Source organism: Triticum urartu, unplaced genomic scaffold (genome assembly GCF_003073215.2).
Source record: "Triticum urartu cultivar G1812 unplaced genomic scaffold, Tu2.1 TuUngrouped_contig_1782, whole genome shotgun sequence".
Lineage (NCBI taxonomy): Eukaryota > Viridiplantae > Streptophyta > Magnoliopsida > Poales > Poaceae > Triticum > Triticum urartu.
The window spans coordinates 23760-35106 of NW_024112238.1; the positions used below are offsets into that span (position 1 = coordinate 23760).

The 11347-nt window shown below is 51.7% G+C and overlaps 2 protein-coding genes across 3 annotated transcripts; both read left to right on the top strand.

The window, feature by feature from the left end:
• The first annotated feature begins 5039 nt into the window (after positions 1-5039).
• LOC125526760 (putative UDP-rhamnose:rhamnosyltransferase 1) lies at positions 5040-6928 on the top strand. The gene is made up of 2 exons (XM_048691397.1): positions 5040-5579; positions 5661-6928. The coding sequence occupies exons 1-2, from the start codon at positions 5136-5138 to the stop codon at positions 6666-6668; spliced, it is 1452 nt and encodes a 483-aa protein (XP_048547354.1). The 5' UTR covers positions 5040-5135; the 3' UTR covers positions 6669-6928.
• Positions 6929-8312: 1384 nt separating this feature from the next.
• Positions 8313-10207, top strand: LOC125526762 (putative 4-hydroxy-4-methyl-2-oxoglutarate aldolase 2). 2 transcript variants are annotated; one of them, XM_048691398.1, is made up of 3 exons: positions 8313-8473; positions 8564-8643; positions 9435-10207. In XM_048691398.1, exon 3 carries the CDS (start codon positions 9456-9458, stop codon positions 9960-9962), a length of 507 nt encoding a protein of 168 aa, XP_048547355.1. In that variant the 5' UTR covers positions 8313-8473; positions 8564-8643; positions 9435-9455; the 3' UTR covers positions 9963-10207. The 2 variants fall into 2 exon arrangements, with proteins under 2 accessions (XP_048547355.1, XP_048547356.1); XM_048691399.1 differs by having other exon boundaries at positions 8319-8473; positions 8568-8643.
• Positions 10208-11347: the final 1140 nt, after the last annotated feature.

Below are 11347 nucleotides of genomic sequence, written 5' to 3' on the forward strand. Positions count from 1 at the left end.
TCCGGTGTCTATATAAACCGGAGGGTTGTAGTCCGTAGGCAATCAACTCCATACACAACAATCATACCATAGGCTAGCTTCTAGGGTTTAACCTCCTTGATCTCGTGGTAGATCTACTCTTGTACTACCCATATCTTCAATATTAATCAAGCAGGAGTAGGGTTTTACCTCCATCGAGAGGGCCCGAACCTGGGTAAAACAAAGCGTCCCCTGTCTCCTGTTACCATCCGGCCTAGACGCACAGTTTGGGACCCCCTACCCGAGATCCGCCGGTTTTGACACCGACAATGATCAAACATTGTTGCCATGCCACTGGGAAACAATATTTAGAAATGAGTTCTTCCAAATAAGTTTGAACCATGTGAGCAGAAAATAGAGTTAACTGATATGAAAGTATGCTTTAGGTAGAATGCAAGCACCTCAGGATAATATTTGATGCAAATGCACAAGATGACTTCTTTGTTGACCCAATACGCATGCATGGGCATGTGCATTCCAACCATTTTCATATTGTACCAAAATAGAGTTACTCTTAAATTGTGCTTGTAGAAGTGGCCATTGATTCTATATGAATTCAAAGATGACCTGGTTTCTCCATGGGCTTATATTGTTGTCCTATAGTATACTTAAGTAGGTTGTGTAAATGTAACTTTTATTACATTGACCTTGTGTAAATGAGTTTCTCACTTTTACTTCCATGCAAATATCATATATAATTTTAAAACTAGAGGTTTATTTTTTTCTTATTGATGTGCTTTTTTGTCATTTTTTGTCTAACGTGATCATGTGATCGATTATGTTTGTTCACCCAGGACTGTTTTTCTTATACAAAAGAGGAATTAATGTTGCTTCTATAGGCACACAAAATAATATTCAGTCCAAAACATAAAATTAAACATATAGACAAACAATATAATGAGAGTAAAATGATAAACACGATGAAAAAATGGCATGAGAAAGCTGTGATTGCTTCTAGCAGATTCTATTGTGAAAGCACCACTCATCGTGAGATTCCAGCACAAAAATATTGGGCTTGAGGCAGTTGGACTATAGCAACCGCCCCAACAACAAATGCCATGATGCAAGGCGGGGACAAGCCAAATCTCGTCTGCAGGAGATGTTAGGCGGCAACATGCTACTCGCAAGTTTTTCACGATACAAGTTATGGACTAATTAAATGTTCTAAGATAACAACATTTGGGTACTGAAATAAGAAATCAGAACACCATAAGTCAATAAGAAATCACAACCCAATAAATCAATTGTCAGTGATCAAACTACACCACGACATTTGGACAACCATCCAATTATCAAAAATCCCACATACCCAAGGTAGACTACGCAAGCATGATTAACAGGTGATGAAAATGTACATTCTCCGTGAATAGCGGATAACAACACCTAAATATGATGACATGTCATTGTATGGGCTTTGGGAATCTTCAAGATCACCCGTACTCTATCTTATCTTAGAGCAAGTCTAGTAGAGCCCTCAAACCCTCAAACCCCTAAAAATAACCGCTTTTTACAGTTTTCGCCAAAAAACGCCATAGACTAGAACCTCTAAACCCTCAAACCCGTAAAAAAATTTAGAGGTCCAACCCTCAAACCAGTTTGCAACCTGTAGAAGTAGGGGTTGAGAAGAAAATCTCCCCCCCCCAACCTGCACTCCTCCTCCTCTTTCGCGCGGGAGGAAACTTCCTCCTCCTCCCGCCGCCTCCCGCCGCCTCCTGCCGCGCCGGCCATGGAGGGCCCCGCCGCCGCCGCGCCCCCGCCCGCCCGCCTCGCCCGCCCCGGCGCCCGCCCCCGCCCCCGCCCACCCGACCATGGCCGACATGGTGGCGGCGACCCACGTCGGGGCCAAGCGGCGGCGGGCGGGCCTCGCACCTCCTCCCGCCGCCTCCCCGGCTCCCGCCCCGGCCACCGTCACCGCCCCGGCGCCCGCCCTCGCCGCCTTCCCGGCTCCCGCCCCGGCCACCAAGAAGAGTCGGCCGAAGGCGGCCTCTCATGAGCCGCGAGGGGCGGCCTCCAAGGTCGCCGGCTCGTCCCCGGCCGTGAACAAGCCGCAGAAGAAGCCCGCGGCCCCGCCCGCCGCCGTCGCCGAACCTCCTCCCGCCGCGCACGAGGTGTTCGAGGAAATGGCAACCCCATCCTCGTTCATGGACCTCCTCCAAAACGCGGAGGTGGGCCTCGGAGCTCCGCCTCTAGACCCCTTTAGGGTTGGTGATGACTTGGAGGAAAAGGAGGAAGACGAGGAGGATGAAGGGGATGACGAGGGGGAGGTGGCCGAGATAGGGGAGGAGGCATTCACCGCCGCTTCCCGCCCACACGCGCGGTCGACAAACTACACCGAGGTGGAAGATATCCTCTTGGTTCGTGCTTGGGCAGCTGTGGGAATGGATGCAACCACCGGCACCGATCAAACCGGTAAACGGTATTGGCAAAGGATCGAGGACACCTATTGTAGGATCAAGCCGAAGAATAGTGGGTTCATCTCTCGCACTTACCGGTCGCTTCAAGGCCGGTGGGAGTTGATCAAGCCCGCTTGTGCTTGTTGGAGTGCGGCCATGGACCAAGTGAGGGATGCACCACCTAGTGGAACCGTGGAGAGTGACTATGTGAGTACATATTTCTTCACTATTTTGATTATGTGTGTGCACTATGCTATTGGTGGGTTCTTATGTGATTTATGTGTGGTTGATAGGAGACAATTGCCGGCATGAGGTACAAGGAGATGGCCGCTTCCAAGGGCAAGCCATTCCCATTTAAGCATGCTTGGACAATTCTTCAAACCTTTGACAGGTGGAAGTTGAGGGATCAAGAGACTGCACCCAAGAAGTCGACAATGCTTAGGATGGATGATAGTGAAGATGAGGAGGAGAGGAACTTGGGCAAGCCCGGGGGAACCAAGAAGGGCAAGCTAAGGGTGAAGATGGAAGAAGAGGCGTCAAGCCTAAGGGAGAAGATGGACCACATGATGAAGGCAAGAGAGGAATTGACAACGAAGACATTGGAGACGAAGCTTCTTATCACCGAGAAGAAGAAAGAGGTCAAGCTTGCACAAGTTAAAGCAAAGCGTGAAGAAGCAAAGCGCAAGGCCGAGTTGGAGGAGAGGATGATCAAGCTCAAAGAGGCAAAGGTATGGAAAGAACTCATGGTGGAAGAGAAAGAGCACATGATGATGTCCAAGAAGGACATGGATCAAGACCAATTGCAATGGTGGAAGGACTACAAGGACGACATCGCGGAGAGGAAGAGGATGTTCCGTGTTGCGTCCTCTACTTTTCGAGGTGACACTCCGATGAGTAGTTGTGGTGATGGCGGTGTGTACGACTCCACCGGTGCCCATGGAGATGCTTGATTGAGCCCGCATGTGGTCTAGGAGATGGCGCCGAGGTGCAACTTTTTGGTGATGGTGCCGATGAGAGGAGGAAGATGATGATTTTGTGATGTAAACTATTAAACCATGCATCAATGATTGTCATTTGGTAGTTTGTTTGGAAGTTGATTGTGTTTTTGTTGTCATAAATTGTGAGATGTCAAATGATAGATTTAAAGGTTGGGGTCGAGGCAAAGACTAGAACCCTCAAATCCAATCCTTAAAGCAGTTTAAGGGTTGGGTTTGAGGGTTCTAGTATTTGCCCCTGTTTTTCCATCCTTAAAAGTGTCAAAAAGTGGCATTTCTCAACCCTCCTTAAAACTGCTTTAAGGATTTGAGGGTTTGAGGATTCTACTAGTAATGCTCTTACTAAAAAAGGGCTCGGTGCGGAAATGGAAAATATCTAGTGAAATCCAACATCACAAAGATTAGGGATATTGTTCCTTATTTCTGGTATCATCCGTCTACGATCACAATTGAAGAGAAGATTGGGTCTAGCCCTCCAAGGAAGCGCATATATAAATAAAATATTATACATCTACGAATGCAAATCATAGATCCACAGACCAGCCCTATCCCTCACTAATCACCCACCCTATTTCTAATCAACTTTTGGCATCTCAGCCTACCAGTGGTTGGCAGAGGGGAAATATGCAGGAAATTATTAAACAAAATGCAGTTTCCACGTCTGACTTTGCACAATAGCTCTTGAAACAACAAGTAAATTATGAAAAATAAGAAACAACAAGTTGCTTTGTTTCTTCAAGTGGAAATTCATAACAAAGCTCTCAAAAGACAGTTTGGCATAGAGTTAAGAATATACTATATCAAGTGGTCAAACTATGAAGGAGTACTAGTACCAGTAGGCCCGCAAAGTTTTTATCCTTCCCAAAAAAGGCAACTCCTAAGCGACAAGTGCTTCCTACAACAACAAGCTTTGCCCGGCATCGGTGAGGGGGGGGAGGGGGGCACTGGCGACGGTGCGCCTTGGACTTATTTATAATTGATCATGTATAGTTATAAAATATTTATTGAATATAAGTACAATTTTTTCTTTGCGAATACGCAAAGGTTACGTATCTTTTTATTGATATAAGTACAATAATAGAATGGAAAAAATTCTCATGCATGGTTGCATATGGTGGCGGGTCTTTTCCATGCATAGTTGCATGTTGGGGTGAGCTTTATCCCATGCATAATTGTATGGTGATGTGGCGTGGTTGCATGTTAAGTTAAATAAGATAGTGAGGATGAACTTCTTAGGTGTTACCTCCGTTTTTATTTAGTATGCATATTAGATTTGACTAAAGTCAAACTTTGCAAAGTTTGACCAAGTTTAGAAAAAATAATATAAACAATTGTCATAACAAATTTATATGATGTGAAAGTACGTTTAGTAATAAATCTAATGGTATTGATTTGATATTATATATGTTAATATTTTCTGTCTATAAACTTGGTCAAAGTTTGCAAAGATTGATTTTGACCAAAGCTAATATGCGAAGTAAATATAAAATAGAGGGAGTATATATATAGGACATTAACAAGGTGGAAGAAATGTACCACACCGCATTATTGGCAGTGGAAGATCTAGAAAGTAGGACTAGGACATATATTTCTAAACAACTAAAGCACACATCACAAATGGTTTTGATATTGAAGAAGATAGGAAGTACAAGCACATCGTTGAAGTTCACAATATAGCTGTGGCACGGTCGCGTACGTACGTACGTACGCCTGTCTCCTCCGGGACGCCATGGCAGAAGCCAGCAGAGAGGCCACCGGTGCAGCGCCTCCGCCTCTCCACGTCGTGGTGTTCCCATGGTTAGCGTTCGGCCATTTCGTCCCCTTCCTCGAGCTCTCCGAGCAGCTCGCCAGGCGCGGGCATGCCGTCACCTTCGTCTCCACGCCGCGGAACGTCGCCAGGCTGAGGCCCGTCAGCCCCCGCATCCGCCTCCTCCCCCTGCCCCTGCCGAGCGTCGACGGCCTGCCGGACGGCGCCGAGTCCACGGCCGACGTCCCGCCAGAGAAGGTGGACCTCCTCAAGGTGGCCTTCGACGGCCTCGCCGCCCCTTTCGCCGGCTTTCTTGACGAGGCTTGCGCCGGCGGGGACGGTGCGACGGAGTTCGGCAGGAGGCCCGACTGGATCTTCGTCGACTTCGCACACTACTGGCTCCCGCCCATCGCTGAGCAGCACAAGGTACATGCATAGCTTTTTCATGGCGTGCGTGCATGGCTCCCATCCCATCAGGCCATCACCATGCTCCATGCTGGCTTGCAGGTGCCGTGCGCCTTGTTCCACATCTGCCCGGCGCCGTTCATGGCCTTCATCGGCCCCAAGGCGGCGAACGACGCGCACCCGCGGACGACGGCGGAGGACCTGATGGCGCAGCCGCGGTGGATCCCGTTCCCGACCACCATCGCCCACCGCCTCCACGAGGCCAGGGACATGCTGGTCCAGACGTTCCGCGCCAACGCGTCCGGCCCGTCCGACGCCGGCCGGCTCTGGCAGACGGAGCAGCGCTGCCCGCCCGTGATCCTGCGCGGCAGCCGCGAGGTCGACGGCCCGCTCGGGCCCTTCCTGGCCGACCTCTTCGGCAAGCCCGTCGCCCTCTGCGGCCTCCTCGCCCCATACGACGCCGCGCTCGCCGCCCAAGAAGGAGCCGACCATGTCGACGACGAGAGCGAGAGCGCGAGCCTCATGCGCTGGCTGGACGAGCAGCCGGCGAGGTCCGTCATCTACGTCGCGTTCGGGAGCGAGGCGCCGCTGACCGGCCACCACGTCCGCGAGCTGGCGCTAGGGCTGGAGCTCGCGGGCGCGCGGTTCCTCTGGGCGCTGCGGGGGCCGAGCGCCGCGCTGCTCCCGGACGGGTTCGAGGAGCGCGTGGCCGTGTCCGGGCGCGGCGTGGTGCGCGTGGGGTGGGTGCCGCAGGTGCGCATCCTGGCGCACGGCGCGGTGGGCGCGTTCCTGACGCACGCCGGGCTGAGCTCGCTCGCGGAGAGCTTCCTGTTCGGGCACCCGCTGGTGATGCTGCCGCTGTTCCTGGACCAGGGCGTGACGGCGCGCGGCATGGCGGCGAGGGGCGTCGGGCTGGAGGTGCCCAGGGGCGAGGGCGACGGGTCGTTCGGGAGGGACGACGTGGCCGCGACGGTGCGGCGGGTGATGGCGGAGGGCGAGGAAGGGAGGGCGTTCGCGCGCAACGCCGGGGAGCTCCAGGCGGTTCTCTGGGACAGAGCGAAGCAGGACGAGTACGTCGACGAGCTGGTGGAGCACTTGCAGCGCCGGTGATGCTGAGCCTGAGCGGGGCTCGCTTCTCGTGGACAGTGAGTGTGCGATGGTGGCCGAAATCAAAATGCACGTCGTCTCATGCTCAGTGCTCAGTAATGCTATTCGTACGTACTCCCTCTGTACAAAAAAATATATAAACGTTTAGATCAGTAAAATAGTATATAAAACAGTATAAACAGTAAAAAAAAATATAAATGCTATTTGTACGTACTTCCTCTATACAAAAAATATATAAGCGTTTGTATCAGTAAAATAGTATTGTAAATGCTTTTATACTTCTTCACGTACCAGTCTTAAAAAAAAAATCTACGCACTAGTTCAAATCTAGTGCACTCTGCTTCGGGGACTCCCTCTCCTCCTTTTCACCCTCACCGACGCCTTCCCGCACATTGTCGAACGCACCTTCCAGACATACCGCACCTCCTCATCGAGGCCGCCATCGCGCTCCCTGGTGGCTGGACCCCAACCGTGTCTTCCTCTTCCGGGGTGAGATCCACGTCCCGCCGCCCTCCCTCTTTCCCCCGACATGCCCTCCTTCCACACCTAATACTCCAACACCGTCTAGGCCACCATAAAAGCACTGCATCATTGGGACGTCGGATAGGGCCGTTGCCGACAACCTCCGCACAACATGCGTCACCGTCCCAACGCCCATGGCCAAGGTGCTCGAGGAGGATCCCTACTGCATCGTGCGGCCAGTCGAAGGGTTCTATGACCGACAGGGGTTTCATACATCGCCACATCGTCGGGATGTGCTTGATTGCGCGTGAGGTCGAGGTGCAGTCAACGCAGACAAATAGAGAGGAGAGAGTATTTTTTGCATTTTTTGGGACGGGTCCCACATGTAAGGAGGTTCCCGGTCAATAGTCAAATCAACCTCTAATGAGTCAAAGCCGAGCAGAGGGATGATTGCTGAACCAGGTAGTTAGTTTGGGGTTATGGTGGTGAGCCGAAGAGGACTAAATACGGTGTGAATCGGCGGGTAGTGACCCAATTCCTCCTTCATCTTTTTTGAGGACGTGCACGAGCTTGCGCCATCTCCCTACTCGCACAAATTTGACCACCATGCACTCTGAGAGCCTAACTGAGTGGGAACGGCTGATTTGGTTCTTCTTTGCGGGGCCTGTCTGAGAAGTACTTTAAATTTCGTGCTGTGTAGACCCAACAATGCTTGTAGGCAACCGTACGGGCCAAAAATGCACCCCCGAGACCTAGCTGGAAGGTATGCAGAATACCAAGTACGCCTAAATTGTTTCTCGCACAATGGTCTTCTTTCCTCGTAAATGATGCTTGGAAGAAGATGCAAACCCCAAAATAATTGTGTGACCGCCTACGCAAAATGGCATGAGCATCACGACCTATGATCCAAGCTGCATATGCGGCTGGTTTGGCCGCACGCCTTCGCCGCCGCCGGGAAGGAGACAACAAAGGAGGGGCGCACAATCCTGGCAAACGGCAACGAATCTAGTATTTCCTATGCTAGAGAAAAATGCATTTATGAACACAAACATTCGAATAAAATGAAATAGGGGTTTTCGGTATTCGACGATATTCGTTCGTTCCCGTGCCCGAATTCCATTCGTTTTCAAAGAAAAAGTGGGACCGGTGGGCTCGTGCCGCGGACTACTCGTGGTTCGCCACCCACCCACCACCACCACCACCATCGCCATCACACCACGGGAAAGAAAAAGGAAAAAAGGAGCTTCCTTTCTTCTCCCCCGCTCCTCGGATTGGATCCCTCCCCTTCCCTCCTCTGATTCCATTCCGTTGGAGCCCGGCAAGGTGACGGCGGAGTGAAGATCTCGGTAACGAATCCGAATCGCCTTTTTTTCGGGTTTCTCCTTCTTCTTCCAATCCCTCCTTTCTTGATCTCATCTCTCCCCTGATTGGTTCAGACAGGACTGCCGGCGCCCCTCCCTCCGCTGCCTCGCTCCCCACGGCGGCGAGGCGAGACCCACCGGCGACGCGCGGCCAGGTAACGCTCCCTCCCTTCCCCTTTCCTCCGCTCCGTCCAATCACCTCGTTCGAGCTCTTCGATCCGTATTCCATAGGCCGCGGCACTCGCGCGGATTCGGTAGAGGACGATGGGATCCACCATTGGAGATGAGAGGCGGATCCGTTTCTCCCTCCCATCTTGGCGGAGAGAGTGGACATTTGAGAGAGAGAGAGAGAGAGGGAGAGGGGAGAACGCGTCGACTTACCCAGTGGCGGCTGTACTGTCGACATGTATGCTGAACCTCATGTCTCAACAGTGTCAGAGCTTCAGGCCATGACAACCTCTTTCTTTACTGTATTGCCTCGATCATGTGAATGTATCTCTGTTTAGCCTGGTTCCTCTGCGTATCCGTCTTCTTTAGGAATATCAAGCCTCTTATTTTTCTTTGCTGAGTGTTTGTTTTGCTCAGCTCAGTGACAATCAGACAGAAGTGGTCTGCTCCTTGCCTAATTGTCTGAGACCACCTACTAAAAAGAAAAAGAAATGCCCGATGCTTGTTGGCCGATGGAATCGCCTCATTTGTTCTGTTTGAGATTGACGCACAATTGCTTAGCTGCGTAGTTCAGGATGGTACTGTATATTCCTTATTGCCGTATGACTGGTATGAGCACAGGTGCATGCATAATTTCCATGTCTTTTACATTGGGGAATATATAATATGTTGCCATGTTGAAGAAATTAGCTGCTTTGGTGGTTACTGCTGTCAGCAACGTTTGCCCTTGACTTTGTTTTTGGTGAATAATGTGCCTCTTCTGTTCATGTCAATGCAGCCCTGAATTGAATCAGCTACCATGGCGGCCTTGCCGTTAGCCACGGCGGAAGTCTGCGACGCCAACTCGCACCTCATCACCGGCGGTGAGCTGCGCGCGCTGCAGCCCATCTTCCAGATCTACGGGAGGCGGCAGGTCTTCGCGGGCCCCATCGTGACGCTCAAGGTGTTCGAGGACAACGTGCTGGTGCGCGAGTTCCTGGAGGAGAAGGGCCAGGGCAGGGTGCTGGTGGTGGACGGCGGCGGCAGCCTGCGGTGCGCCATCCTGGGCGGCAACCCCGTCCAGCAGGCGCAGAACAACGGGTGGGCGGGCATCGTGGTGAACGGGTGCATCCGGGACGTGGACGAGATCAACGGGTGCGACATCGGCGTGCGCGCCCTCGCCTCGCACCCCATGAAGGCCAACAAGAAGGGGATGGGCGAGAAGCACGTCCCGGTCACCATCGCGGGCACCAGGATCTGCGACGGCGAGTGGCTCTACGCCGACACCGACGGCATCCTCGTCTCCAGGACCGAGCTCATCGTGTAGGAGAGGCTGACGCCTCGTTGGCCGTGTTGTTCCACTCTGTGGTTGTATTTGCTTGTCTGTAACATGATGGATGAACTGGCTCTGCATAAGAGAGGAGGGTGCTTGCTGTTGCTGCCTCTGCCCTCCCTTATTGAATGATGTTGTATCTGAACTTCAGATTCAGAAGCCTGTAATAATTGTAAGCTTATCTTGCCTGATCAAATGGAATGAGGAATGGGAATAAAATTATTAGTTGGGTGCCTGCATTGCGCTGTCAAAAATGTCAAAGAGAGGAGGGCTGCTGCTGCTGCTTCAGAAGCTCTGAACTGAATGGCCTTGTATCTGCACTTCAGATTCAGGAGCACTGAACTGAACTTAAAATATTTTTTTTTGAGGGAGCACTGGACTGAACTTGTAATAATGTTAGGCGTGTCTTGCTGAATCAAACGGGAAGAAGACCGGGAATAATAATATCAAGTGGATGCATGCATTTCACGGAATGAAGCTTGCTGAGACTGATAAAAATGTACTGTAAATACATTCATTTTGCCAGTGGATGAGCTTAAGCCCGTCGTTGGTCAATTAGTTATCCTCACACACATCCACCTAATTATTTGCGTTGGGGCCGCTCGAGGTCTGCTCATGGCGATTCCGGGAGAGACTACGCCGGCGTTGGGCGCAGGGTGAGTAAAACTCTGCCTGTAGTCGGTGGATGGGCTGTGCTGTTTCTGTTCTCCATATTCTCTCGTCCTTACCCGCTGGCATGCGTGCCGAAACTGCAGATCGGCCAGAGAGGCACATGCTCTGGTGGTGCGCGAGGTTGCCGAAGCGGAGTACGCCGGCGCTCCCATCCTGCCTGAAGCGCCCGTTGGCGGGGGCACGCCGGAGAGGGGACCGGTGGTTCAAGGGCAGTTCGGAGCCTTGCCAAGACCAAGAGCATGAACAGGCACAGCATCATTGTGTTCCTCGCTGTGTGATGCGTATGTCGTCCATGGCGCCGTCCATCACGAACATGACGTTGCTTCCCCCTCCGGCCACCTAGATGAGTGGGCTCGAGCCAGTCTGTGCTGTCCGGCGACGTGTGCGAAGGTCGTCTTCGGCCATTTGTCAGGGAGCGTACATCCTTTGTGTCAGAATGTACTGTCAGATTGGTCTTTCGAATACGGATAGACGACGCACGCCGAAAAACAACTTCCACCTATACTCTTACTAGCACTTTATCCTGATACGAATCGCGAAGGGGGGCACGCCGTCGATGGCCTGCGTGCAGATGCCGCTGCGTCCAGCGCTGCACTTCTCGTGATAGCAAGATATACTAGACATAAGCTAGTAGGCGGCTAAAAGTGTACAAACCTTGGTAAGGAGGGCTGAGCTCTGAACTGAATGGTCTTAGATCTGAACCTGAG

Excerpts from the sequence above, each read along its gene's own strand:
- LOC125526762 (XM_048691398.1), top strand. The coding sequence starts at position 9,456 with ATGGCGGCCTTGCCGTTAGCCACGGCGGAAGTCTGCGACGCCAACTCG.
- LOC125526760 (XM_048691397.1), top strand. The coding sequence starts at position 5,136 with ATGGCAGAAGCCAGCAGAGAGGCCACCGGTGCAGCGCCTCCGCCTCTC. Across the intron at positions 5,580-5,660 it reads CCATCGCTGAGCAGCACAAG|GTGCCGTGCGCCTTGTTCCA; the intron begins GTACATGCATAG and ends GCTGGCTTGCAG.